This window comes from Lepidochelys olivacea, assembly GCF_965140295.1.
Source record: "Lepidochelys olivacea isolate rLepOli2 genome assembly, chromosome: 2".
In the NCBI taxonomy this organism is placed as follows: Eukaryota; Metazoa; Chordata; order Testudines; family Cheloniidae; genus Lepidochelys; species Lepidochelys olivacea.
The window spans coordinates 86,338,491-86,363,921 of NC_140412.1; the positions used below are offsets into that span (position 1 = coordinate 86,338,491).

At 39.7% G+C, this 25,431-nt stretch overlaps 1 protein-coding gene across 1 annotated transcript in view; it reads right to left on the minus strand.

Annotated features, from left to right (window-relative positions):
- The window catches only part of DLGAP1 (DLG associated protein 1), a 642,070-nt gene that overhangs the window by 185,699 nt on the left and 430,940 nt on the right, over nt 1–25,431 (minus strand). The window contains exon 3 of the mRNA XM_084618849.1: nt 12,957–13,982. Within this exon, the coding sequence (XP_084474975.1) occupies nt 12,957–13,910 (954 nt within the window). The 5' untranslated portion in view covers nt 13,911–13,982. The remainder of the gene's footprint in view (nt 1–12,956; nt 13,983–25,431) is intronic.

Sequence of the window (25,431 nt, forward strand, 5' to 3'; positions counted from 1 at the left end):
TGCTGTATGTATTGTTGGATGTCATGTTTTAGTATTTAGCTGTAATATAGATGAGACATAGTGTTGTGGGAACCATTACTCTAACAACACAACTTAAGAAATTCAGTGTCTTAATGCATACAGTGCCTTTTGTAACAAAGATTATCCAAGTGGTTTAGATACTACTGAACAAGTTTCCGAAACTGGTTGGAATGGGTTTGCCACATAAGCTCATACTTACATATGCACAAATGTGGATCCTGTCCAGCTTTGAAAATTTAGCTGCGTGTGTGCATGTGAACATAATGCATCAGATCATAATTCAGAAGTCTAGGCTCTCCTAGCTCAGTGACACAGGTTCATTTAGTGAAAAGCAACAAACAATCTTGTTAACATCCGCTTTGCTGTTGCAGAACTACTGAGATGTGAAGGTACAGACTGAGAATTCAGCAGGCATCACAGACAACTGGTTGCTGCTGTCTGAACAATTCCAGAATGGGGGGAACTTGCTGGTGTGAAAATATGGAGGTAGAAAATTTCTAGTACCATTACTACACGGAGGCTGGTAGGGAAAGTCCATATTTGACAAAGAAAATGACAATATACATAGGTACTGGAACTAGGGGTGCTGGGAGTGCTGCAGCACCCCCTGGCTTGAAGTGTTTTCCCTCATATACAGGGTTTGCAGTTTGGTTCAATGGCTCTCATCATCCCACTATACAAATTGTTCCAGCACCCCTGACAATATGGTAAGGGAAAAAACTGAGCTAAACACAGAGTTATGTGATAACTCAGAATGCAGTACCACAAAGAGAAGTCTAATTTCAATTCGTGGCATTTGTGAAGTCAGGTTATGATACATACTGTTCAAGCTTCAGTGAACAAGGAAGTACAAAGACAATTTCACAAAAATAACCATTCATTAAAAAGAGGTGGTACTAGTTACAACTTTTTTTTTTCTGTGCTGAATGCTATATAGTTTGCTTAGCTTGCTTGCAGAAATCCGTTTAAGCCAATTTTCATTTTTGCTTTTCAGGTATCAATTTTCTAAGAGAATATTATAATATTATATTACACAGGACCTGATTCACTACCGCCTTACTCCAGTTTTATGATGGAGTAACTCTATCTATTTTAATCATCTTACACCAGGGTAAAACTAACTAGGAGTCCTTGTGGCACCATAGAGACTAACAAATTTATTTGGGCATAAGCTTTCATGGGCCAAAATCCACTTCATCAGATACATGGAGTGGAAAATACAGTAGGCAGGTATTAAATACACAGCACATGAACAGGTGGGAGTTGCCTTACCAAGTGAGGGGTCAGTGCTAACGAGCCAATTCAATTAAGATAGAAGTGGCCTTTTCTCAACAGTTGACAAGAAGGGGTGAATACCAGGGGAGGGAGAAAACACTTTTGTAGCGCTAATGAGGCCAATGCAATCAAGGTGGCCCATTTCAAACAGTAGACAAGAAGGTCTGAGCATCAGCAGAGGGAAATTACTTTTTGTAGTGACACAAAGATACAACCACATTTGCTCCAATCCCTCAGAGAGAGACAAACACCTATAGGATCTCTATCAAGCATTCTTAAAACTACAATACTGACCTAATGAAGTGATAAAACAGATTGACAGAGCCAGTACCCTTCTGGCTCTGTCACCTACTACAGGACAGGCCCAACAAAGAAAGTAACAACGCCACTAGCCATCACCTACAGCCCCCAACTAAAATCTCTCTATCACATCATCAAGGATCTACAACCTATCCTGAAGGATGATCCCTCACTCTCACAGACCTTGGGAGATGGGCCAGTCTTTGCTTACAGACAGTCCCCAACCTGAAGCAAATACTCACCAGCAACTACACACCACACAACAAAAACACTAACCCAGGAACCAATCCCTGCAACAAACCCCGTTGCCAACTTTATCCGCATATCTATTCAAGGGAAACCATCATAGGACCTAACCACATAAGCCACACCATTAGGGGCTCATTCACCTGCACATCTACCAAAGTGATATATGCCATCATGTGCTAGCAATGCCCCTCTGCCATGTACATTGGCCAAACTGGACAGTCTCTACGCAAAAGAATAAATGGACACAAATCAGACATCAAGAATTATAACATTCAAAAACCAGTCAGAGAACACTTCAATCTCCCCAGACATTCAATAACAGACTTAAAAGTGGCAATTCTTCAACAAAAAACTTCAAAACCAGACTCCAACGAGAAACTGCAGAACTGGAATTAATTTGCAAACTGGACACCATCAAATTAGGCTTGAATAAAGACTCCGAGTGGATGGGTCACTACAAAAAGTAATTTCCCCCTGCTGATACTCACATGTTCTTGTCAACTGTTTGAAATGGGCCACCTTGATTGCATTGGCCTCATTAGCACTACAAAAGTGATTTGGGCTTATGCCCAAATAAATTTGTTAGTCTCTAAGGTGCCACAAGGACACCTTGTTGTTTTTGCTGATACAGACTAACACGGCTACCACTCTGAAACCTGTCAGGGTAAAACTGTATCACAGTGATGAATAAGAGCATTTGCAAGGGGAAAAAATGCTGATAAAGTAGTTGACATTTAATTTATTATTAGCTATGTCTCTATAACACCTTATATGAAAGGATCTTAAAGTGCTTCACAAACATTAATAAATTAAACCACACAATCCCCTTACATGCTAGACATTATTATTATTCCCCCTTTGCTGATGGGTAAATTGAGGCACAGAGCATGTAGGCCAATATTTTCATACTTCATATAAAGTTAAGTACTGTGTTGATTCAGATACCTAAGCTCTAAAGTAAGTGATCTAATTTTCAGAGCTCATTTAGAGAGTCCCCATTATGGCTGATTTAGTATATATTTACACATTAACTTTAGGCATCCAAATCTGGTAATTTTGGTAGAAGCGATATAAGCATAGTCTTAAAAAATGAGTTTGTGGCAGAGTGGAAATAGAACCCAGGAGTCCAGCTGAGTCCCAGTGCTCTGTCCTACTAGACTAAACTCCTACTACATATCAGATCCTTATTTTAAAAACTCAACAACATTATATGTATTTCTTGTATTGCCACTTCTACACATCTTTTTAATATAAACAGTAATTTATGAAAAGTATTTCAAATCCATGCCCGGTTTTGGTTTTTTACTTATTGCCTCTAGGCTCTTAAAGCAAAAAGCTTCTGGGGCTTAGTAGACTGATATCATCTGCTATCAGAGAAAAATGTTTCAGATTCTGGGGAAAAAACATATATATTGAGTACTTAGAGAACTAAAAATAAAATTAACTATATATAACCAAATATAAAACAATAATATTTCCAAGCGCCTTATTATTACATTCTCAGATACAGTGTCACATATTACAGTGCTGTGCATCCAAAAGTACTAGGGAAATGTTGAGGAAAGGTGGCTATGTGAGTTTTCAGATCATATTTTCTGATTGGGAGGTTTGCTCAGCTCTTGCAACTTTTGATGGCCAGCATGTATCTTGCAAGGTGAAATACTATGCTGCATGTATGTATGTGTAGATAGTGGCTGTTGTCTTTGAAGATGCAGGGGAATAAGATCTATATATCTTAGAAAGTCAGCACCTTCACTTTTCTTTAATGTTTAAGCATACTGTAATTTCCAATTGCCTCAACCGTATAATTTTTTCCAGCATTAGGAATATTATACTACAGCCTAACTAAATTAAACCAGCCTGCATCATACAGAATATTTTTACTTCCAGAAGAGAGGGGGAGAAGGAGGGACAGAGATAGAAATATAGAGAGAACAGTGGAAAATAAAAGCCAAATCCAAAGAACGTCCCCTCTTTAATTAAAATCTCATTTTTATTATCAAGCTGTTAAACAAAATAATATGGAGACTAGAGGCATTTTATTTTGCAAGTGGGCTTTAATAAATTTAAAGTGCGATCTTTCATAGTGATTTTTCATTCTTTACAGAACTAATAATGAAGAATGTGCTTTAATTAAACAAAGAAGTCTGATGAAATAGAAAACAAATGTAAGGAAGAAAAATAGCACCTAACAGAGGCCTCAGAACTGGGTCAGCTAATGAAACACACCACTTCCATTATAAGTAATCACGTAGAAATATAATGTTCCTTACAAGTATGAAAAATAATATTGACTATGGTTTCTTTCTTTCTGCTCAAACATCAGCTATTAGATTTACTGTACATAAACAGACCATACAAAACACATACAGTCAATAGCCAATCCTTTCATTGGTTTCAGTTGCATTTGCTGTGCCATTTACATGCTCTGATCTTTATCTAAATTTACTTTGCTCTGAAAGAGACTAAATTTATCATTAGCAAGCTTGCGGTGACTGGTAAATTTCTTTTCGTATTCTTTTTGTGCAAAAAGCAGGATTTTCCTTATGTATATTTCTGGGTCCCCAAATAAAGAAAAGACAGGTATATAGTGGCACTCAAGTGCTAGATTATTCATCTCTAATTCACACATTGAATGAAATTTGAAATAAACTCCAGCATGTGAGGATAAAAATATGGATTTTATTCAGGTTTTAAACAATAAAAAAAGAATATTTTCCTTTCTGTTGCCTAGAATGTTTGTTAACTTACCTTATTAGATGAAATATCAAACAGACTGTCTTTTTGGCAAATTAAGTTCATTATTCATCTCAATTTTGATTTGGTTTACTGCAGCTGAGAGCATTAAGCTTCTCCCTGTGCTTTGCCAATGCAATGTGGGTGACTGGAAGTAAACACAAAAGCTAGAGGGGAGTGGCTGGCCATCACTCAACAGTAGACTCGAAACTTTAGCTTTCTATTAGTATGCAAATACTTAATGAAATGAAATCACACAACTAAGAACAATACTTAATGATTGCTCAGTGCAGATTTTCAAACCCATGCAATTTGGTTCTCTTAGCAGTTATTATGGCTATTTTGTATGTTAGAGAAAATTCAATTGCCCTCTTCCACTTTCTTGGTCTATTCTTGGCAATCATGAATACTGAATTCTTAGAACAATAAAAATGAATATCATAGCATCCTTTCCATGTGCATTTTTTTTAGGAGTCAGTGAAATATGCAAAAAAGGAGGACTTAAGATATAATTAACACTATATGTTTTACTGTATTTAAAAATAACCTTCAGCAGTTTTCAGAAAAGCAGATATATAGGTTATTTCCATTTAGAGAAAATCAAATATCTGCAATATCCTTGCCAACATTTGTTTCAACTTGTGGGATTGTAGCAATCAGGTTCTATTTTAAAATCAGTTCATTTGACTGAAATATCTGCATGCATCTTTACATGGGGAGAAACTGTTATTAAGTTCCGAACAGCCAAGACCAACAAGACTGAGTCAAACTGTTCTTAGCTTAGACCAGTCTGCCCGCACTGGGATAATGCAGTTGTGGTGCTTTTTGATCCCTACTTCAATCTGGGAACAAGATGCTTAATTTAAAATAGCAGAAATATTCCTTACTCCTCACCCTGAAAAAGAGAAGCATCACTTTCAACATTCATCTCCAAACTACTGTACATATCTCCTTAGAAATGAGCCAACATTGTAGAGTTCAGACCAGATTTAGATCTGGATCCAAACTGTCACCGAGGATGGGGTTGTCCAGAACAGGGTTTGGTTTGGGCCCATTATAGAAAGACCCAATCCATAAAATTCAGATTCGAACATCCTCAGTGTTCATGGTGACAGGAAGGTATCAGATTCAGGGTTCTGAGATAGGACCACATCTAGTCTATGTTTTTTCTCTGGAGTTGGAGTTGTTACCAGGCATCAACTTTAATGTCTTAGATACAGTTTCCACAAACACATCTCACAGCTTCTAAGGTAATTTATGATGGGATAACTCAAACTGCTGTATTTAATGGCCCCTTTCTACTATATACTAGCATCACACAGTTGAGAGGAGGCATAGATCCAAGTGACAGAATTTTATACAGAGTGGTAAACATGCCGTTTGAATGAAAGGATGTTCAAGCAAGCTGGACAGTGGTACTGAAAGTCAAACTAGAACAATGTATTGTGTATTTGTGTACAGTCACCGACACTGAGAAGTAATGGAACAGTAGATGGGAAACAACAATCTCAAGTACAATGGCAGATAAAATTGCAGTCATAATCATTAAAGAGCGGACATTGTCATAGAAGATCTAGCTAGGTATTTACAGGACCTCCATCAGTGGGGTACTGAGCAACTAAGATGGGACAGCTATGCCAAAGACCAGCCCTTAACTAATTGTATGAGAAAATGGTGGTTGTTAAAGTGAAATATACAGTGATGTCATTCTCATCAATTGTAATAACTAAGGTGATGGAAAGTTATTGTAGGGTAAATTTGAAAAGAGGTTGCGAGGGGAAGACAGGATTACCTAGAAATGTTCTGCTACATTTATGGGTTATTTTCATAGGAAAGATTTTTCACAGCATATCCAAAGGTGTCTTCGATAGATAGAGAATTAGGCTGACGACTATGTATGCCTAAGTAGAAGATCTGGTTGAATTATTCATTATGAATATATTTGTTGCAAATGTAGCTCCCATTTGTGAATCATTTACAAACCCATCCCAATTTCTACAGATCTACTCATTATTCATAAGCATTCACCAACAGGTTGGATGAACAATTTTCATGGTTGAAAAACTACTTTTGGGTGAATTATGTTTTTCAGGTATGAAATGTGAGATAAATAACCAGTTATGCTACAGTTCAAGAAACTTTTGGGATTCACAAACTTTTTCATGAATACCTGGAAATGGTCCAAATACTTGAGAATAATATAATCCCATTATTATATTTGGTGTTTTATTTGCAAGTATATTTGTATATTTTTCTTTTCAATTATTTCACCAGCTTTATTAAGAAGTATGAAGTAAAGATCAGGATAAAATGATAATAGGAGGCTTCAACTTTAGCCGTTTTGCAGAGCTGATAAGAAAATTGCAGCTGTAAAGGACAGATTTACCACTGAGTGGAAGAAAGGAGTGGAGAATCAAGTCCTAGATATGTAGACTGCAGTGGAGAACAAGACAAGGACACATTGAGTAGATTAATTTAGTAATCACTTCACCGTGACAGAAATGCAAACAAAGTTCACAAGAAAAACAAGTAGAAAATGATTGCAAATTCAGATGAATGTGCACAGATAAACCCAGCAAAACAGATTTTAAACAAATTACTATCCCAGAAGAATAAACAATTTACCAGGTGATTTAATAGACTAAATGATCAAATAATATGATAGCTCACTATACAGAATAGCACCAGGAAGTTAAGCAATAAAGTCCATTTAGCCTTATGAAGAAATGACTGCATCACACCTAAAGGGAGGCAGAATTTGTCTGGGCTTATCCAAAAGAAGGGCAGCTCTACTTTGTGGTAGAGGAAGAAGGCAAAAACTGCTGTAAAAGGTGCTCGGTGGTCAGCTTTGAGGCAATGTCCCCCCCCGCCCTCCACACCAGGCATGTGCATAAAGGTACAAAACCTAGGTGGGGCAATATATCCAATAAATATGTCCAAGCAGCAAGGAAGCCAGCACCCACCCTCCTTCCCAGAGTGGAGGCGAATGGCAGGCTGGGTTAGGACCTGCTGTAGGCATTACACTAGTCGCCCCATTTAAAGGGAGGCTGGGAAGGAATTTTTCCCAGACCACCAGAATTGGCTTCAGTGGAGTGTGGTTTTTTTACCTTCCCCACAGCGGGTGTGTGGATGGACCTTTTCTGGTGAATAGAAAAGGTGGTAGGCCATATGTCACAACTTATTTTGTAAATTGGGCGGATGTTCAGTGCAGGTACTCCATAGGGAGGGCAGCCAGCGACCAGATAAATGGCCTGGTAAAGGACTTAAAAGGAGGTAGTGGATAAAGGAACAGAATTGGGGAGGGGGTTCATGGACTCCTATGATTGGTATGGCAGGGAGCCAACCCACCCTGTTCTCATAGCCTCCTTAACCTTCTTACAAGGCTGGTGGATGGTAAGGTCCAAGCCATGGGTTGGCTGGGGGACCTGAATGGAAACAAAGGGGGGCTGGTGGAAGCCCTGGACAATTGATTTGAATAAGCATAGATTTGCCTGCACTGTACACTTTATCTGCTGGGTAGTCCCAGACATCTATATAATAAAGTTGCGGCCTGATGAAAACCCATAGCAAGTCTCCTGTCCTTCTTGCAGTGTACCCAGACTTTCTGTACACTGGAGTAGATTATGGACATTGTTGATGGCATCCACCAGCGTCTAAGCCATAAGGGAAAGTAAGACATAGGCTCTGGGACAAATCAGGCCCTTCTTTACCAGATCCAAACTACAATAAACTAGAAAATATGCATATAATACCCAAGCCTTTTGGTTTAAAGTTTTATCGATTTTTTTCCCCCATGTTGCTTGTTCATGGGCTGCTGGATAAAGTATGGTATGGTGATAGCTGCATAGGCTTCCTCACCGACCTGATACTTCACTTGCACACCCACCCTGCCACTATTTTACGGCTAAGTCTTCCTTGAACTGTAGCTACCAGAAGCAAAGTTCTACTTTCTGTCCTGTGCCAAGAATATAAAATGATTATTTATACTGCGGTAGTGCCTAGGGGCCCCCAGCCAAGGCCCTCACTGTGCTAGGCACTGTACAAATACATAAGAAAAAGATAGTTTTTGCTTCAAGGAGCTTAGTGAATGCCAATTAAAGCCAGGAAATAAATAGCTTGCTTTCCCTATCCTGTGTGTCTTGATACAAATGATTACAGTGTGTCATGAAAAAACACACGACTGACCCAAATAAAAAAAAAATGGGGGAAAATATGAAAAATAATCTGTGAATTTTTTCTCTCTTTACGGATAGGCAAAGGCTAGGAAAACAATTGTGGAGACTATCCAGCAGTACACACATCATTAGAGACTAACTGCGTAGTGAGGTAGTGTTGGTGCATGAACTTCCATAGATCCATAAAATTAAGAATTGTAAAATATCTATGCATTTAGACCCGTTTCTTGGCCAGGGAAGTATTGCTTCCTACATTACAAATTCTAGTGATATGTCTAACTTAGAATATTCCGAAGGACTGCCTACCATAAGCCTTGGGAAACTGTTCCACTACCTAACATCTCACTGTCAAGGCATGGGGAACTATCATGGATAAAATAAGAATGCTCCTTACCATCTCCTGCCCTCCACTGCTTGGACCATTCCTAGAGCTGAATCAAATCAGAATATTTTCTCGAGGTAAGGAAAAGTTCAGTACAGACTGTACCCCATTCCCTTCCCTCCCACCAACACACACCTACATCCCAGAGAAGAGATGGGGTAGTTCTAATTTACCCTATGCCCACATAAAAGAATAATCTATTCTCTCCCAAAGTCCACATTAATGCAAGCGCCTGTGCACAGTCTCCATCCACAGGTATCCTGCAGAAGCACAGAAATATCAGCCTAAGCATACTGTGAGATTTAAAGGAGCAGGTGTAGCAGAACCTAACAGTGAGCTTCTGCCTTTCACTACTGTAGAAATGGTGGGATGGCAAGTTTCCCAGCCCCCGATAATATTTCGCTTGGGACTTTATTGGAGCAGGTCTCCCTGAAACACCATCCCATAGGAAGCGGCAGAGGCAGCAGGCAAGACACCACCATCTCAGAAAAGCAGGTGAGAAGAGAGGTGGTCTATCAGCCATCCTCCTAAAACAGCACAGGGGAACTCGCAGCTACTTGTATAGAAAATGGAATTGGGAGGGGGTCCTACTTGCCACTTCCTCCTTGGACACTTAGCTTTCCTACAGCTAATGGAGCCTACTGGAGAGAGGAAAGATTGTGTTAAGAGGAAAGAATGGGTCCTTGAGGAACATCCATAGGTTTGGATAGCAACCTTAGGTTTGCTCTGAATCCACACTCCAAACCTTCAGAGATTAAGCCATCTCTAATATGGACAAATGCCAGTTGAGGACTATGTTGAAATAATCAAACTTAAGTTATTTCTTCTACAGAGTGAGATTGTTATTGCTTGTCATTTCTATGTCTAAATAATGAGGTGTTGCGATACTACAGTAATAGAGTCCATAAAAACAGCCAGGTATGTAGATGGGGCAGGGGGAAGGGCTGAGATAACTATTTCACTTGTGACATATGCCAGACTCAAGCCTGTAGCGTCACAGAAAAAAAAATCATATTGAATATTCAGTAGAATAAAAAAGTCACTTATCCATTGTATTCAGACACTTATATCACAAGGACAGTTTACATAAATAAAAAACTAGGCTCATCCGAGGATCATGTAGTCCACTTGCTGGGTCATCAATAGAAACTTAAATTACAAGTGAGTTAAGACGAGCATCTAGTAATCTGGTTAACACGTTAAAAAAAGCAGCAAAGAAATACCACATTAGTCAAAGTCATTATCAGAGTTGTCCAACACTATCATGGCTTTGTAATTAAGTAGTTTTATCTCAATTAGTACATTTCAAATTGTCCTAACACAGGAAACCAGCCTACCTATGTTTCAACGGGAAACATAAAAAACAGTTGAAACATATCTACATCTTATTTACAGAAGGATACTGATCATTTTTATTTATAATATTTATATTGCAGTAGAGTTTACAGGCCCCAGTGTTCTAGGAGCAGTACAAACACAAAGGAAATATTGTACATGCCTTAAAGGGCTTCTAGTCTCAGATGACTAAGGGGAAGGGAATGGGAAGCAGTTAAATATGCACCATTTTTTTACTAACATATACACTTGCTATTTTTTAAAATTGTCAATAGATAAGAGTAAGTTTCAGTTGTCTCAGACTGCCTCTTACACTAGCAATTGTTAGCTGATTGATGTCTTATAATGCTAGCAATGTAAATTAGGGCTTGATTAAGATTTTCCTCTGCTTTTTAGCAACTTCCAAACACTTACATTTTACTGTTTTTTTTTAAAGCAAGTATATAATAATAAAGAAAAACAAACCAAAAATAACATCTGGACATAAATAGCATGGCATATGTATAAGAGAACGTTCAGTTGTTCTAATTCCTGCACTAAAGGATTGCTGGACATATTTCCATGAAGATACAGATAGTGTCCTCTAATTCCACTTATAAGCCTATTCCTGTCAATTAAATATTATCTAAAAGTCCCTATGGAAGTGCTTATTTGAAGCTGATGTTGGCATAGTTTTTTTACTCTTTTTCTATCCATCTGGTTACACACTGAATTGTCGGCTATTCTATTAATACCTGCCTTGAAACTGAATGAGTAAACAAACACATCAACAACAAAAAACTTCAAATCCAAAATAACCAAGACATTCAACTCCAAAATTAAAATTTCTTCTAGCTCCCAAAACTCAGATTGAAGAAAACTACTGTATCAAACCTTTAAAATGTTGTAACTCAGCCCTAAAGTCCCTCCCCACTCCATACGCGCATCTATACACACACTCTGAGCACACATACTTTCTCCATTTCCCCTTCCCCCATGTTGCTATAAATTAATGGAAAACATACACATCCTTTTTTTATATTGTAAACTGAGAGTTTCAAAGCTTAGTATTCTAAATGATTGTATATGCCATTTAACCTATACAGCTCAATTTTAAAATGTGGGTGCCTTAATAGGACCTGCCCTTTATCTGAGTAATGACTTGAGCAACAAAACGTGCAAACCGTATGTCCCATAAAGGTAACCACATTAGAAAAACAGGCTGCTGTATACATTTAAACATGCAAGAGTTCCATTATTTTAAAGCAAAACAAAGTTCTCTTCTCAAACCTCTTTTTTCCTCATGGTCTTCTCTCTTCTCTGTGTAACGTTATTCCATTTTACACATACACTTAGATGTGCCATAACTGCTTCGTTTAAAATGCATAAAAGCTATCCACAGCTCAACTAAGAATGAAACAGTTTTAGTATTTTCTGATCCATGTTTCTGCCACACACATTCACCGGCAGTATGATAGCTCCAAGAGCAGACATCTGATTCTTGACATTTAAAGATACAATACTGGTGAAAAATAGTGACGCCTTATTAACTGCAAACAGCTTGTGAGGGAGTAGGTGATGTACTCTTAAAGTGCATAATCAGAACAAGCACTCATTACAGCCTTTCAATTTTATATTTTTGAATCAATGCCATAAGAAAGAGAAATAGCCAGAGATACAAATCTGGATACTTTACAATAACTATTTCATCTTTTCAGCTAGCAGTTTTTTTCCCTGGTGTCTAAAGGATTAAGACATCTCAAAGTTTCCAAAGGGTCTCTAATTTTCATAATAAAATAAGAACTAATGAAGGCAAACCCTGAAACTACAGAAACAAAAGAATTTGTATACTGGTAACCATAAGTGCTGGAACTAATGGGGTGGAGGGTGCTGCAGCACCCCCAGGCTTGAAGTGGTTTCCATTATATATACAGGGTTTACAGTTTGGTTCAATGGCTCTCAGCACCAGCACTAGAAAAACTGTTCCAGCACCTCTGCTGATAACATCCTGTTGAGTGACACTGTAATCCTAAATAGAAGCAAAGCAACCTCCAACTCCCTATGTCCCTTCTGTGACCGCCTTTGGAATCCAGCCCGCCAAAAGCTCTCATTCTTCCCATATGGGAAAAAAAAACATCAGCCTGTTGCCCCCTGGAAAAGTTCATTTGAAACACTGACTTCTAGCATTAAAATGCACATTTATTTTAAATTTGATCTGGATTCCCTTTCTCTTTTCTACGCCCAATGACCTCTCAAAACATGAGAGACGATGACCTCTGAAATATCACAAAAAGAAAAGGAGTACTTGTGGCACCTTAGAGACTAACCAATTTATTTGAGCATAAGTTTAAAATTGGTTAGTCTCCAAGGTGCCGCAAGTACTCCTTTTCTTTTTGCGAATACAGACTAACATGGCTGCTACTCTGAAATCTGAAATATCAGAGTGAAAAACCATCTGCAAAAAGAACAATTCAGTAAACAGCAGTCAATGCTACATACTATACCTGAAGGTATTGACAAGACCGCTCCTGTTGACATGTCTCTGACTTCACTAGTGTCTGATCCATATTAACTGAAGCTTTCTGGTAAACCTCGCGGGCTCTGCTCACTGTCAGTGTAGAGGACCAAGAGCTTTTCTTCATTAACTGGGGATCCAAATTCACGGGCAGGTTTGCACAAGTAGAGCATTTGACATCATTATTGCTTTTGGATGACTTCACAGTATGTTGACTTACAGTATTATAGGCTTCCATAAAGTACTGAGAAGTGGAACGATCGGGGCACCTTCCCATAGTCATAACCCCACTGGGAGCATGATAAATGCAAACATCATTGTCCAAGTTGTCATCTGAACTCCACCATCCTGGTGCATTGGATCTGGACTTGCCTTCTAACCTCCTTTCTTTACTCTTGCTACGCTTCCCATACCTCATAGTCTGTGTCTCTTCTGGGCTTGCTTTGCCACCATTTACACTTCCCTTTGATGGTCCTTCAAGAGAATGAGACTTTGTGAAGAGCTTTTGAACAGAGTGAACTAAGTGGCGGATCCTCCCTGGACTGTCACTGCGATGTTCCACAGCAGTCCGTTTGTATTGTAAGGTATGGTAGCCATCTCGATTAAGAGGCAACTGCCTTTCAAACTGATCCAAAAGATTGGCAGGAATGCGATTAGTTTTATTAGCTGTTCCATGGGGAACAAGAGCACACTCGTCTTTAAGTTCATGGTGGGAACTGTAATGTCGCCGAGGAAATGTGCTGCTGGCAATTTGATCGTTATAAGGTACCATGCATTCTGCCTGAAAAGAGTTCCTCTGAGTATAATAAGGGTGATCGGCAGGGTGAGGGTCGACTGGATTTAACAAATATGACTGCCTGTCTGGGTGATGTGGCAGATTGTCACATGGAGGGTCACAGGTAATCCCATGATGATGACTGCGGTTGCTGGATAATCCTTTCATTATTGATGTAAAGAGTGTCCCAAAGTCATCTAATATGTATAGTTATGTTAGAGACAGATCTCAGAGAAAGGCCTAGAAGAATGGAAAACAACAGAAGATGTGAGATATTTAAGCCACTGCAGTAATTAACATGCATATTTTTCATATAAATTGCCTTTAATATCAGAAATCTTACACATAAAATCCTTTCTCACACCCCTTTGTTAGACAATTGGTCACTCCTTATGCATGGCCTTACATCATCACAGAAAGGATAGCTTAACAAATTACAAAAAGTGAACTTGTTTCACCGGAAAACCAAGTGAAAACTAGACAAGGGAAGATTTTCTTCTGTAAAACCCACCATTGCTAACTAACTGCAGTAAAAATGCTGTCATCTAGCCTCTAAGCCCCAATCCTACAAACACTTACACATGTGTGCAAATCCTTATATGTATATTCAGTGGGTCCCAAATTACTCACATGCATATTTGCAGGATCAGGCCTGAATTCATTAAGCAAAATCATGCTCTTTCAGAACATTTTCTGGGTTACTTATGGCCCAATGCAAAGCACAGAGAAGTCAATGGGAGTCTCTCCGCTGAATTCACTGGATATTGGATCAGGTTCCAAGTGTACTTTCCATTCAGTTTATGTCTTTTCTCTACTCAGATTGTAAGCATCTTTTCTTTCTTATACTACACTAAGAATAACTCACATGATTTATATTTCAGCATGAGACTTTATTTCTTCAGGGGAGAGAAGCAGTGTGGGAGACATGCATCTCAGTTGGATAGTCCGTGTCTTTGCACAAGTGCAGAGAAAAGGTCAGAGTAACACAGTTAGAAAGACCCAGAAACTTCCAGAACATGGTGTGGTAGTTAGCAGATATGGTCAGTAGCTGTTCTAAGGCTCTATATGATGTTTTCATTGTGGGCAACTCGCCTGGCAGGTGATAACCTAGTCATGCTCTGAGAGCTGACTCAATCAGAGAGCAAGGTAGTCTGTGGGAGGGGGAAGGTTACAAACAAAAAAGTTCAATACAGCCCAGCAGACCCAGCAGTTAATTGACACAGGACAGGAGGAAAGTCTGTATGAGAACACCATAAATTTACATAAACCACCGTAAATTTACTGCTTAATAGCTTTTGTTTAAAAGTTATTCATAGTACTCTAAATACTATTTACAAGGTGGTTTTGCGCACATTAAATGTTTGTTTTTAGTAAGAGTATGGTATGCGCTCTTTGAAATTGACTGGGAACTATTAACATTCATTTATTTGGGGTTTACATACAATAGCCTGAGGTTTAATTCTGTGTAATGCTTTTTGAAATGTCCTGAAAAGACAGAACCCTGGCCTGTGCTTGAGCGAGGAATAAAGCTGAGGTGCAGGAAGAAGGGGACTGTCATAGATTTATACAGTATATTTTCTGAGCACTCCATCCTTTCCCCCGTCCCCAGTACATAAGCACAATATCAAATCAATAATAAAATAATAATAAAGGTTGCTGACTCCATGAAAACACACCCCAACAGTAATAGTTTTACAGTACACACCTTTGGGACCATTACGTACCTACTGACTTACTCCTACTCTTTACCAGAAATATTTTAGACTTAGAGCAGACTGGTATTTTGCTATTCAGATTTATTCTCATAAATTTTCAAAGAACGAAAGTGTTTGAGTATCACCTCTCCCTCTAAAGTCAATGGGATTTGTACAACCAAATCTTTTAAATGGCTTTTTCAAATGTAAAAGACTATATTATTTGAGTGGATTGGAAACATTTGGCCTCAGAGTGACTTTCAAAGGTTACAGTACTACCACTAGCAACCAGATATATTCCTTTAGCTCAAGTGATTCAATAACTACAACCTTTCAAGTCCCCAGGTCATATCTCACCAGTGGCAAATTTAGCAGTCCAAAGGACCAGTTGGAGTAATGTTGCTGCAACATCTACACCGCTAATGTATGAATTGCTAATGTTGCAAAATAATTCATAGCAATGTCTAAGGAGCTGGTGCGTAGAAGGGTGATGCAGCAACATTGGGCTTTTCAGGGGCATTTTTGTTGTGCAGTCTCTTTGCAGTTTCTTTTAACATAAGTAAACTGGAACTTTTTCACCTTCACTATTGTTTCCATTGGGGCTTATAATGCATTGTATCTCTTGGAACACTATTTCAGTCTGAGTCTTTCTTGGGAATGTGGAAAGTCTTGTGTAGCAACTGGAGTGGCAACTGTAAGGTATTTTCATCAGGTAAGTGTTTATGTTTTAATGAGATGTTGACATAACATCTACCGGAAAATCAACCACAAAGAGACTTTCTGAAATAGCATTAAATTGGTCTTGATCTAGCAAAGCCTGTTTTGCATTAACCAGAACATATTTTATATTTTCCTCTGAATCTCTAGCAAGCCAAAAATGTTTCTCAATATGCTACAGATCTGATGTGGATGTGCTGCATTTCACTCTTCTATACCACCTCTGTGCAATGCAGAAAATGTTCATTGTCCAGAGACCTTGAATGCTAAAAAGTTTTCAAAAGATCACAAATGGCATTTGAAATATTCAAACAAGATAAGCTCACTGGTTTACTCAAATAGAGACATGATCTAAAGTACTTTTAAAAGCACTAAAAGAGACTATGTTCAGAGCTCAGGTCTTATCAACTACACAGTACTTAAAGTATCCAGCAATTCTAAAGAACACTTTACAGCTTTACCAACTCCTTTACAAATATGATCTATTAGGCTGTGGAACAGTCACGATTACCAAGGGAAATGGTAGTAGCACCATTACTTGAGTCATTTAAAATGCAACTTGACAAAGAATATACTGTCAAGAACGGTTCTGCAAAATGGACCTGATGACCAAATAAGTCTCCCTCATTCTTTAATATCTATGAATATAGGTTCACACTATAAAGCTTGGCAAATGGGGGCTTCAACCATGTAATAATGTTGACAAAAATTCCTTCATTATCATATTGTGAGCCTTAGCGCTAAAATAATTATTATTATTATGTAATCTTAACAAAATACAAGTTCACCACACAAGAAAATGATCACAACAATTCCACTCCCAAAGATCTTACAATCTAAAACATAGACCTAAAGGAGATGGGGTGGAGTAGAAAAATTCAGAATGGTGAGTGAGCAACTTTTATTTTTTAATTATTCATGTTATTATGAATTCCCAACTTGTGGGTATTGTGAAAGAAGCAATTTTGCAGAGGAGAAATTTGACTGAGAAGGGGTGGCTGTGGTATAAGAGTTTGAAGACTTGACAGGAGGCCATTCCATGCATAAGGCAGCATGGAAGAAGTCATGGAGATGAGAGTGAGGGACGGAAATGAATGGCATATACAGACTGGTGTCACTGGTGGGGTGGAGTGGTTGTGGGAAGGAGCAAGAGCACCAAAAGAGGAAAGGTCTGATTTGTAGGCTGCAGCGGAGCTGTGTGGGAACTAGAAGGCAAAGATGAAAAGTTTAAACTAGATGCGGTGTGCAAGGTGGAGGGCTTCAAAGAAATAGAAGATGTGGTTTGACTGATGGAAGAGGAGAATAATTTTACTAATGGACAGGTTGTGGTCTTGGACGACTGGATGGTGGAAAGGCTTAGGAGGAAAGTTAGAGTTCAGTTTTATATCCATATTAAGTCAGTGTTGTCAATGAATCATCCAGGAGAAAATGTTGGACACAAAGGAGAAAATGGACTGGACCAAGAGTGAGAGAAGATTTGAAAGTCACTGCCATGAAGACGATAAGCTTCACCACTCACAAGTGTATGCAGGGTTACAATGAAGAGGAGGGGCTAAGAATAAGGCCTGGCAGAACCACTACAAAGAAGGTATTGGGGAGGAAAAGAAACACCTACACAGTGCTGAAGATCTCACAATGGCTGGAGAACCAAAAGAGGGCAGAGCCAAGGAAAAAACAGGCTGCCATGGAGAAGGGAGTGATCAGCAGTATCTAAAGATATGGATACAGATAGAGTAAAGGCCAGAAATGTATTCTATATAATGTAAAGTAGAGTAGAATTTTTTTTATTCTTAACCCTTAGGCTGCTATTATATTAAATTATAGAGGTCCTTACATTGCATTGACTGTTGTGAAAATGATAATGCTGAAAATATCTACCCAGAAAAGAGCACCATTCTTTTATCATATATCAAATATCTAATTAACAAAGATATGTCCCACTGTACTTTAATTATTCTGCTACTATAGGAGGATCATACAAAAACAGAAAAGTATCAGGCTAAGTTGGTGAGCTGATGTACATTACATTGAATAAAGCATACTGGTTATATATTTTCCCTAGATTACAGAGGTTTATAGTGCTTCTACTACATATTTAAAGGACTATCCTTATGAACAGTAAAAAGCACATTTGTTTTCATTACTATATAAACTACATTCAGAAAATACTTGAAATACTGACAAACGATATTAAACAACTGCATGCCCTCATCCCATTTGGAAAATGATTTAATATGATTTTACATAACAGAATTGGTTAAACCTATCAAGGAATTTTTCAGTGTCATTAATAGCCAATGGGGAATCTGATCATAACACGAGTAGCTGAGATGAGGAAAATTGAGTTTGTGCTGTATTGTTATATCTTTGCCAAACCAATACTGTTTAATCAATCATAAAAATAATAAAGGATCCTTTCTGAAGATCTTACAGATTTATAAACAATGGAAATCGCAGCTCTGTAACTAGAAGAACAAAAGACCGCTCAATAGCATAGTGATGGATGACATAATAGAGAAATAAAACATTATCTTGTAAGGCTGGAGAAGTCTAATCTTATTCAGAATCAGTATTATGTTTGCCACTGTTATTTTAAGTAAGCGAAGGGGATAAAAACCTATTCATACTTATTTCTGACACAGTATGACCACACATATTACAGTGCACAGTACATATATCAGTTATATGTTGGAATGATTTAATGTGCTGGAACATTGTGCCCTAAATTATTCATATGCCACTAGCATGGTTTGGAATCAAAGTGGCATACAAAACATCAGAACCTGAATATACAAGTTTTACAAGCTTTCAAGTATTCTATGCACAAACACTCTATTATGGTGTTTATTTGTATTAACTAATATACAAATCATCTATATTCTGTGTTTATTAATGTGCAATGCTTTCCAGAGACCTGTTTCCTGTTTTATATATCTGTGGAAACCTCACCCTTTTAAAAAGATATAGGGATATGTAGCATAGCCTCTCCAACTTTATCTGAGAAAATCACAAAACTACATTACCTGTGTGTCATAAAAAAACATGAAGAAACTATTAGGTAGCAAAATTCTTTAGCTACAGTCATGTGCAAATAATATTTATAGATAAGGCTGCGAGTCTGTCACAGAGATCATGGATTCCATGACTTTCCAGGATCTCCATGACATCTGCAGCAGTCGATGCGGATAACCCCAGGGCTAAGCAAGCAGCTGGGGTGGCCCTGGGGCGAGTCGCACTGGCTGCTGCTGGACCTAGGGTGACCAGATAGCAAGTGTGAAAAATCGGGACAGGGGCTGGGGGGCAATAAGAGCCTATGTAAGAAAAAGCCCCAAATATCGGGACTGTCCCTATAAAATCGGGACATCTGGTCACCCTAGCTGGACCCAACCCGGGGGCCAGCTGCTCAGGGGGTGCCAGAGCTAACTGCAGGGCCCCCAGAGTCTCACCCCCAGCAGCAGCAGCGCCTGGGCCCCCCTAGAGCACCTAAAATTTAGTCAGGGGTATTTGTAGTAAAAGCCATGGACAGGTCAGGGGCCGTGAATTTTTGTTTATTGCCCATGACCTGTCCATACGGCAGAGTAGAGCAGTAAATATAGAATGTAGAGTTAACATTTGTGTATTCTTATGTATTCAGAAATAGGTTATAGTTAGTATCAGAGGGGTAGCCGTGTTAGTCTGGATCTGTAAAAGTGGCAAAGAGTCCTGTGGCACCTTATAGACTAACAGACGTGCATCCAACGAAGTGGGTATTCACCCACGAAAGCTTATGCTCCAATACGTCTGTTAGTCTATAAGGTGCCACAGGACTTTTTGCTGCTGTTATAGTTAGTGTCTTACAAAATACTGCATTATAGGTTAGATGTTTCTTTCATGTGGACAATATATTATATGTAGTAAATACTGATTATTTTTCTAGTAAATTCAGAATTTGATTATGCAACAATAAGATTCATAATGAGACAAACTCCATAACATATAGAAGTACAACTGATACTTATAGAGGGCATTTGAAGGAATCACCACATAATTATATTTGTATTTATATATTGCATATTTTAAATATAGAAAAACTCAAAGAATTGAGAATTTTATGAGCAACAAGTGAACATGAAAACTGTATTAGCAATACACAATATTAAGACCAAATAATTACTCTGTGTGAAACGTATGATTTCCTACTTACGGGTAAAAGTCACCTAAGCCAAATTATGTAATCCCTGCAGTACACATCTGTTGAGAAAATGAGGGCCAGACTCCTATGGAGGTTGAATTTTCTTTGTGCAGTGAACATAATTCTTTTGAAATGTCATTCAGTGAGTCACAGCCTGATTTAAAAAACCTCATTTTCAGACAGGGTCAGACTAAAACTATGGCTCTGATTCAGGAAAGCACTTATGCACCCTTCCTGTATAGGATGCTGTCCTGAATTGGGACCTCTGTGTCTAAAAACAGGATCGTCTTTCCAAAAAGTATTGTGTGTGGCTATTTGGAACACATTTCCCCCCCCCATATGCTTTTTAATGTTGTCATCTATAAGTTCTTGCATCTGATCCTATTGTATCCATCCTGGACAAATGGAGGAAATTCTCCTTATCCTCATACTAAATCCTGAGGATTTCATCCATATACTTAATGTGTGTCACCAAAAAGAATAGCTGTTAACAGAGAATACCAGGGATTGAAAATGCTACCTCAAGAGTTCTAACCCCTTACAAACACAGGAAAAATACATCAAACTGCCATAGACTCCTCAGACATAACACAGAGCACTGACCTCCCAGGTCTCATAGACATATAGATATTAAGGTCAGAAGGGACCATTATGATCATCTAGTCTGACCTCCTGCACAATGCAGGCCACAGAATCTCACCCACCCACGGTCTCGATATTTTACAACCAGTTATTCTGGGCTGGCCTTTCTATTGGCTTTAATAATATCAGTGTTACATCACAATAAAATAAATTAATTGTATTATATATAAATAAATACAAGGCTACGTATGTAAAAAAAATGTGCCATGTACTTTGTTAAAGGTATCCAGAGTCCAACAAAAGGAAAATAAAAGATGCCACATTAAGTTTTCCCAATCCTTTTTGGCATATGTCTTGCGCTGAAATGTGTTTAGGGTAAAAGTCTCAAAAGAATGCGTAGATTTGGGTGCCATGCCAAGCAGTCAGACCAGACAAATGACGTTTAAATTATAATGACAGCTTTGAATAGCAGAAGGGAATCCTCAAGAGAAAGATTCTGCTTGTTCCAACAAACAGATCAATAAATGGGAGTATCTTGAAGAAAACAATCACACTCTTGTTGATCTTTGAGGAGTGTATTGAAATTGGCATAGTAGTGAAGGAAAACTCACAACAGAGAGAAACAACAGGATGATGTGATTAGAATGGATGGATTACAACAAAAACACTTTTTTTTGTTATTGTCTACTTTTCCTGTCTGCGGTATCACACCCCAACATCTTTAAGTTCACAAATGACTGTGGTGAACGGTGCCCAATACTTATATACCATAGAATGTGATCACAAATGACCCACTGCATTAGATACACCTAATGGAAACAGCTAAGCATACACTTTGGGGGTTCTAAATGCTATATCCACATAGGAACCAGATTTTCACTAAAATGGGTGTTTGAGGTGAGACAGTATTGAAGTCCAAGCTTATCATGTTATCTGCCTCTGGTAGTTTTTTGTCTCTATGGCTAATAATAAATGAATTCTCTGTGTGTGTCACTAAGATTGTAGTCACTGCAAGAACCTTCTAACACATAATTAATCTGTGAGTCTCATTCAAATACCATTACAAAGTCTGCAAAAGCTGCAACAGTGATACATGTCTGCGACATTTTGACATATTGAGACTGAATTTTAATCATGTTAGGTGTGCAATTATTTGGATTGCATGCACAAATCTGGGAACTGCATATAAAAAGGCACACAGTGATAATTTTCACTCCCACTTACCTCATTAACACACACACACACACAACTGATCCCTTTATATGTTTCTAAGTCAGGTCCATTATGATAAATAATGATATACTATGTAATTAGACTGCTTGTAGCCATGCATTTTCTGTGGTACTTCAGTACAGAATCTGTCTCTCAGGGTAGGGTGCAGCAATTGTATGTAGAATTTGTGGTACTGTAGGTCCTATCACAGATTCATAATTACCATTTTCTATTCTTGCCTTTCAGGAGGAAAATGACCCAGCTGCTTTTGATACATTAAAATATCTAGATGAGCAATATATTATGTTACACACATTATTATATTATAATTGGAGGGCTTGTCTTGTTATGAATCTTTTACTATTGTTACATAATCAAATTCTTAAATTACTAGACATGTGTATGTATACACACACACACACAAGGATGTGTATAGGAAAATATATTAAATTATACTATTTGGGAAACACTATGTGAACATACATTTAAAGACTATATTGTAAAAGTATATGTATAAGGAGATCAGTTTAAAGTTGCATATGAAACTCTAATTCTATTTTCTGACTTTTGAATGCTACCTTAGCATTCTGTTAACAGTGTTACATAAAAGTTCAAGATGGATATTTGAGGAGAAGAAAAGCAAAATACCATAATTTGGAACTATATGGTTATATACCACTTAGCTGGCTTGTGTCATTTATCTCACTTCAAACCTAAGGATCTGCAGAGTACCTGTTTTGGTTGGGAATTCTAAAGATCTTTCACTTATTGTAGTGGCACAGTGATCCCGTATTATTTCAGAGCTCGACGTCATAAAGCGAAAGGAGAATCTGGATCATTGCATGCTGGTCTCATGGCATTCAAATGATTGGAACTGCTCAGGATCACACAGAGAAGGAACCTGTCTTGAATTCTCAGTAGCGGCAAGTACCAGAATATACCTAGGACATCCCAACAACACTGAACGTCTTGTGAACATGGAAGTACTGCCACAAGAAGTGCTACATTAAGAACTTACATGCAGAGATATGAAATGATTCATTTTGTATACATTATTCACTTACAAACTGTTGAAGGCTTGTGTTTTCAATCAGAATGCGATGCTCAGCAGATAAAACCTACATACAATACGTGTAATGTACAATGCTATTCTTGTAGAAGTCAGTGTGATACAGCATGGCCAGAGGGCAGCAGGATAGTGTGTTTTTTTTTTTAAAGCAGAAAAGAATTTTATTTGTGTAACACTTAAAAGGAGTCACCAAAAAGGATAAAGCAAAACTATGCAACAAAACAAAAGCAAACACAAGGTATAACACAGCAGCCTTCAGGAGGGAGAAGTGTTCAGGCTAGCCTGGACCCAGAGCGGGGGGGCTTCCTCGACACTCGTGGTCTTCCACCCTCTTGAGTTACCTGGTGGCCTAGAGCGGGGGGGCTTCCTTGACACTCATGGTCTTCCACCCCCTCGAGTTACCTAGTGCCACACCCAGTGTCACCGATTATTCCTCTCCTAAGAGTGCCCAACAAAATGGGCACGGCTGCGGGGTGGGCGGTTTGGGGGTGGGAGGGAACGTACACCACGTGTGATAGGACCCCTCCTTGGTGACAGTGATGATGGTATCCACAGCGGCAACAGCTGCGGCTGGGGTCTCTCGCTCTTCCCCTCAATCAAAGGGTCAGACGGAGGGAACCGGATGGGGTCACCGAGCAGAGAACCTCGGACAGCGCCCACCGGTCCTCGAAGGTGTCAAGGGAGTCGGTGGACGCCGCCCAGAGGAACTCCGCCCAGATAAGTGAATGTACTGAGGATCGGAAAATGGTCCTACAATCGCAGGACGCTTCATTAGCCAATCTCCCCTCTCTGGTTTTATAAATGGCTTTTTTAGCTAGGGCTAGGAGGAGGTTAACCAGGAGATCTCGCGATTTTGTGGGGCCACGGATGGGGAGTGTGTAGACAAAAAGGTGAGGGGAAAAGTGTAGCCAAAAGCATAATAAATTATTCGTGAGGAGCCAAAAAAGGGGCTGCAGCCTGGCACACTCTAAATATACACACACCAGGGTTTCCCTCACATTGCAAAAAGGGCAAGTATCCGGGATGGGGGTGAACCGTGTCAAAAACACGCCCGTGCTCACAGCTCCATGAAGGAGCCGCCAACTAATGTCCCCGACGGGCCTCGGGACCAAGGTGGAATACAGGCTGGCCCACCGGGGTTGCTCACCCTCCAAAGGTGGCAGGAGGTCCCGCCACTTGGTATCAGGGTGGGACACCAGGTGTTGGCGTGAAGGGTGTGAAGTGTGAGTGTGTATAGATATTTCCGTGGCGCGATTTGGAAGCTGACCAGCTGCAGTTCATGCAGCCGGCTCGCAGTGAAAGGGTGAGGGGTTTGTTGGGATCTACGGTGTAAGGGCCCAATTGAAAGGTCCGGCGGACCTGGGGTAGAGGGTGGGCGGGGTGCACCCTCACGCAGGGCTCGGTTGAGATAAGCCCGAGCAGCAGGTGTCAAGGAGGCCTTCACCTCCTGAAGTACGCGCTGGGGGGTACGAGGTCTGGAGAGCCCCATGCGCTGAGTGAGCGTCAGGGGATCCAGCCAGTCTCCCCAGTCGTGGTCTAGGAGGTCTCCAACTCTCGTGACTTCCACCAGGACCAAACTCTGGCGCACCGAGCGGGACTCCGCCACCTTCACACGGAGCTGGGGATTGTGTAGCAGGAGCTCCGTGAGGAGATCTGCTCCCACGGTGGCCGCCACGGACCTGGTCGTTGAAAACAATTTCTAGGTCCGGAGGAGGTCCTCGAGAAGACCAGCAGCCTGGAGAGGTCTCGCGGAAAACCTCTTGGACAAAGATAAAAGAGCTGCCGGTCGTATCGGAGCCCTTGGAAGCGGCGCAGGAAGGCGTGCACCAATATGCTCCACGTCGAACTACCTGCACTATAAAGGAGCCTCTGCAGGGCCTAGAGGGCGGAAAACACGGACCTGAGTGTGTAGACACTTCAGGCCCTGCCCTCCTTCCTTCAGGGGTAGATGAAGAACCCCAACAGGGGCCCAGTGCATTCCTGACCAAAAGAACTCTAGAATCAATGTCCGGAGGTTGGTCAGGAAACCTAGGGCCGGGACCAGGGTGTTGAGCCGGTACCAGAGCGTGAACAGGACTAGTTGGTTAAGTACCAGTGCTCTCCCTGGGACGGAGAGACATCGGAGTAGCCTCGTCCATTTTCGGAGCCGCTCTATCACCCCACCTTCTAAATTTTGCCAGTTCTCTGGCGGAGAAGGGTGCCTGGCAGAAAGGTAAACGCCTAGGTAGAGCAGTGGATCCTCGC